The 1,168-nt window shown below is 40.8% G+C and overlaps 1 protein-coding gene across 1 annotated transcript in view; it reads left to right on the top strand.

Annotated features, from left to right (window-relative positions):
- The window catches only part of SKA1 (spindle and kinetochore associated complex subunit 1), a 13,357-nt gene that overhangs the window by 7,007 nt on the left and 5,182 nt on the right, over window positions 1–1,168 (top strand). Inside the window, exon 5 of the mRNA XM_025038544.1 lies at window positions 1,085–1,166. Within this exon, the coding sequence (XP_024894312.1) occupies window positions 1,085–1,166 (82 nt within the window). The remainder of the gene's footprint in view (window positions 1–1,084; window positions 1,167–1,168) is intronic.

The following is a 1,168-nucleotide window of genomic DNA, read 5'->3' as shown; positions in this document are numbered from 1 at the left end:
AGGAATATAGCCTAGGGAATAGGAGGAATCTTCTAAACTCACTGTGGCCTGGCTTTAGCTTTCAAGGCTAGATCAAAGCAGAAGCTTTCTGTAGGTTGAGGTGTTTATTTTCAGCTAATCTATACGGTAGGGCATGAAGGAGAAATCAGGAATATCCTTTGCACAGGGTCAAGACCAGTAAGTGCAGATAAGAATCAGCCAGGCTCACCATGGAGCCTCATGTTGGGATTCACTTAAAGATGGTGGTACCATAACATGGAGCATCTTCATCTTGACAACCACAATGTGTTCATCTCCTCAGATATGATTGCCTTCAGTGTCTGGTGCTCAGCTATCATCTTGAGACTCACTTCCCTGCCTTCCCTGGGGTTCACATTACTTCTGGGTTGGATGTGCTCTTTCCTTATCCCATTTCTTTTTTGGACTGGTCAAGCCAGCATGACTTGACTTGCTGCTGGCAGTAGAGGTCCATTCCTTCCTTGGCAGTTAAACAACCTAGAAGCTACAGTCTCTTTCTAGGCTTCCTTTGTTAGTTGGGTAGGAGCAATATCAGGCTTCTCACAGGCTTCTCCAAAAATTGGGCGGGACTGAATCTAAGGGTGACCCATGCTCATTGCTGGCAAATCAAATGAATCTGCAATAGGGAGGGACTGATAATAGCAACCAAATGGGATAAATTAGAAAAACAGAAGTATAAGATGACTGATGTTTTCATGTCCAGAAATAGGGAAGTGAGGAAGAGAGGTTATTTGGAAGTTAAAATCAGTTCAACTTTATACATATTGACCTTGAGAAGCCAGTAGGATAAGTGATGAAGATGTTTAGCATATGAATTACATGCATCATTTTTGGGTAAGTACAATTATATTACTGAAGATTTGGGGGCAGCTTGACTTTCAGCATTCTCTTCACTTTTCAGATCTTCATGAACAATAGGGGTAGGGATAGAAAAAAATGTTAGCTATAAAATTATAATAAGATGAATCATGTGCTTGATACTGATTATTTTCAGTTAGGAAAACTCTAGTATGCTGCATAATTCTGATGATTACCTGAATGTCTGTGCTGCATCTCTATTCTGTAGTGTTAATGTATCAGATCTTGACTCTGAAGAACCAGTCAAAGTTGAGGAACCTGTATGCACCAAGAAGCCCGCTAAAGAACAAAG

This window comes from Pteropus alecto, unplaced genomic scaffold, assembly GCF_000325575.1.
Source record: "Pteropus alecto unplaced genomic scaffold, ASM32557v1 scaffold146, whole genome shotgun sequence".
Lineage (NCBI taxonomy): Eukaryota > Metazoa > Chordata > Mammalia > Chiroptera > Pteropodidae > Pteropus > Pteropus alecto.
Note: the sequence above shows the minus strand (reverse complement) of the source record. Positions and strands in the feature narration are given on the sequence as shown.